At 23.6% G+C, this 1,194-nt stretch overlaps 1 protein-coding gene across 1 annotated transcript in view; it reads left to right on the forward strand.

The window, feature by feature from the left end:
• The window catches only part of LOC125034259 (myelin-associated neurite-outgrowth inhibitor-like), a 20,300-nt gene extending 20,060 nt beyond the window's left edge, over positions 1-240 (forward strand). The window contains exon 7 of the mRNA XM_047625996.1: positions 26-240. Within this exon, the coding sequence (XP_047481952.1) occupies positions 26-85 (60 nt within the window). The 3' untranslated portion in view covers positions 86-240. The remainder of the gene's footprint in view (positions 1-25) is intronic.
• The last annotated feature ends 954 nt before the right edge of the window (positions 241-1,194 follow it).

Here is a 1,194-nt window from a genome sequence, read left to right on the forward strand (position 1 = left end):
TGATTAATGTACCTTAATCTTCCAGTTCTTCGGCTTCCAAAGTTTCAATGCTCCTCGTCCCGGTTACCATCACGGTGGATGGTAGAGAAGGCGGTGCTGCCATCTACACGGTGAAAGCAACGGCAAAGTTTCTCCGGGAAATAGCTGATTGTTATAATTTTACAAATAGGTTTAGTCGTAAAAACTAAAGTAACTATTTTCATATTTGGTGTTGTACATTTGTCCGTTTTTTTTTTTTTTTTTTTTTTTTTTTTTTTTAAATTATATTAATAATAATGTAGTGTTATTGCGTGGACGTATTTTTTTTTTTTTTTTTTTTTTTATGTAGATGACATAAATCCCTAAGAGTGAAAAATAAATATATACACAAATCTTGATCCATCTCACAATGCTACTTTTAAATAAAAAAAACAAAAACAATATGAATTAAGGTTATTGCAAGAATATGTTCTCTCTTTTTAAATGAAAATCAAGAGACCAATATATTATAATTTACCAATATATTATCTAATTTAGTTTGCAGCTAAATTAGATTCAAGTTTTCCAATTATTTAAAAAAAAAAAAAGCCTTATACCCGGGCTTTAAGCGTTTCTTAAGTTATTTACATGTTATATTTACAAATGTCATTGCTTTGTATTTGATGTCAGTTTTGGCATAATGAGAATAAAGTAAAATAGTTATCGTTCAAACTTTTACTTTCCTTGATAAGTAAGTGAAGACGAGTGTGATTTTAAGCCCATTGTATTTATGATAAGAATTTATTCATTATTGTATGATAATATTTGACCAGTCATTAGTACATCTACCTCTCTGTCTATATTTATCAATCTTTCTTTCTGTCTATTTCTATCCATCTTTCTATCTCTATTCATATCTATCTTTTTATCTCGATTTTTATCAATATTATTATTGTTATTATCGTTATTGTTATTATTATTATTATTATCATTACTATTATTTATTATTATTATTATTATCATTACTATTATTTGTTATTATTATCATTATCATTACTGTTGTTATTATTATCATTATTATTATCATTATTTTTTTTCTTAACCATTATTAATATCATTATCATTATCATTATTATCATTGTTATTATCATTAGTTTCATTATTATATTTTTTATAATTATTGTTATTATTATTATTATTATTATTATTATCATTATCATTATCATTATTACTATT

This window comes from Penaeus chinensis, chromosome 17 (assembly GCF_019202785.1).
Source record: "Penaeus chinensis breed Huanghai No. 1 chromosome 17, ASM1920278v2, whole genome shotgun sequence".
NCBI classification, from domain to species: Eukaryota; Metazoa; Arthropoda; class Malacostraca; order Decapoda; family Penaeidae; genus Penaeus; species Penaeus chinensis.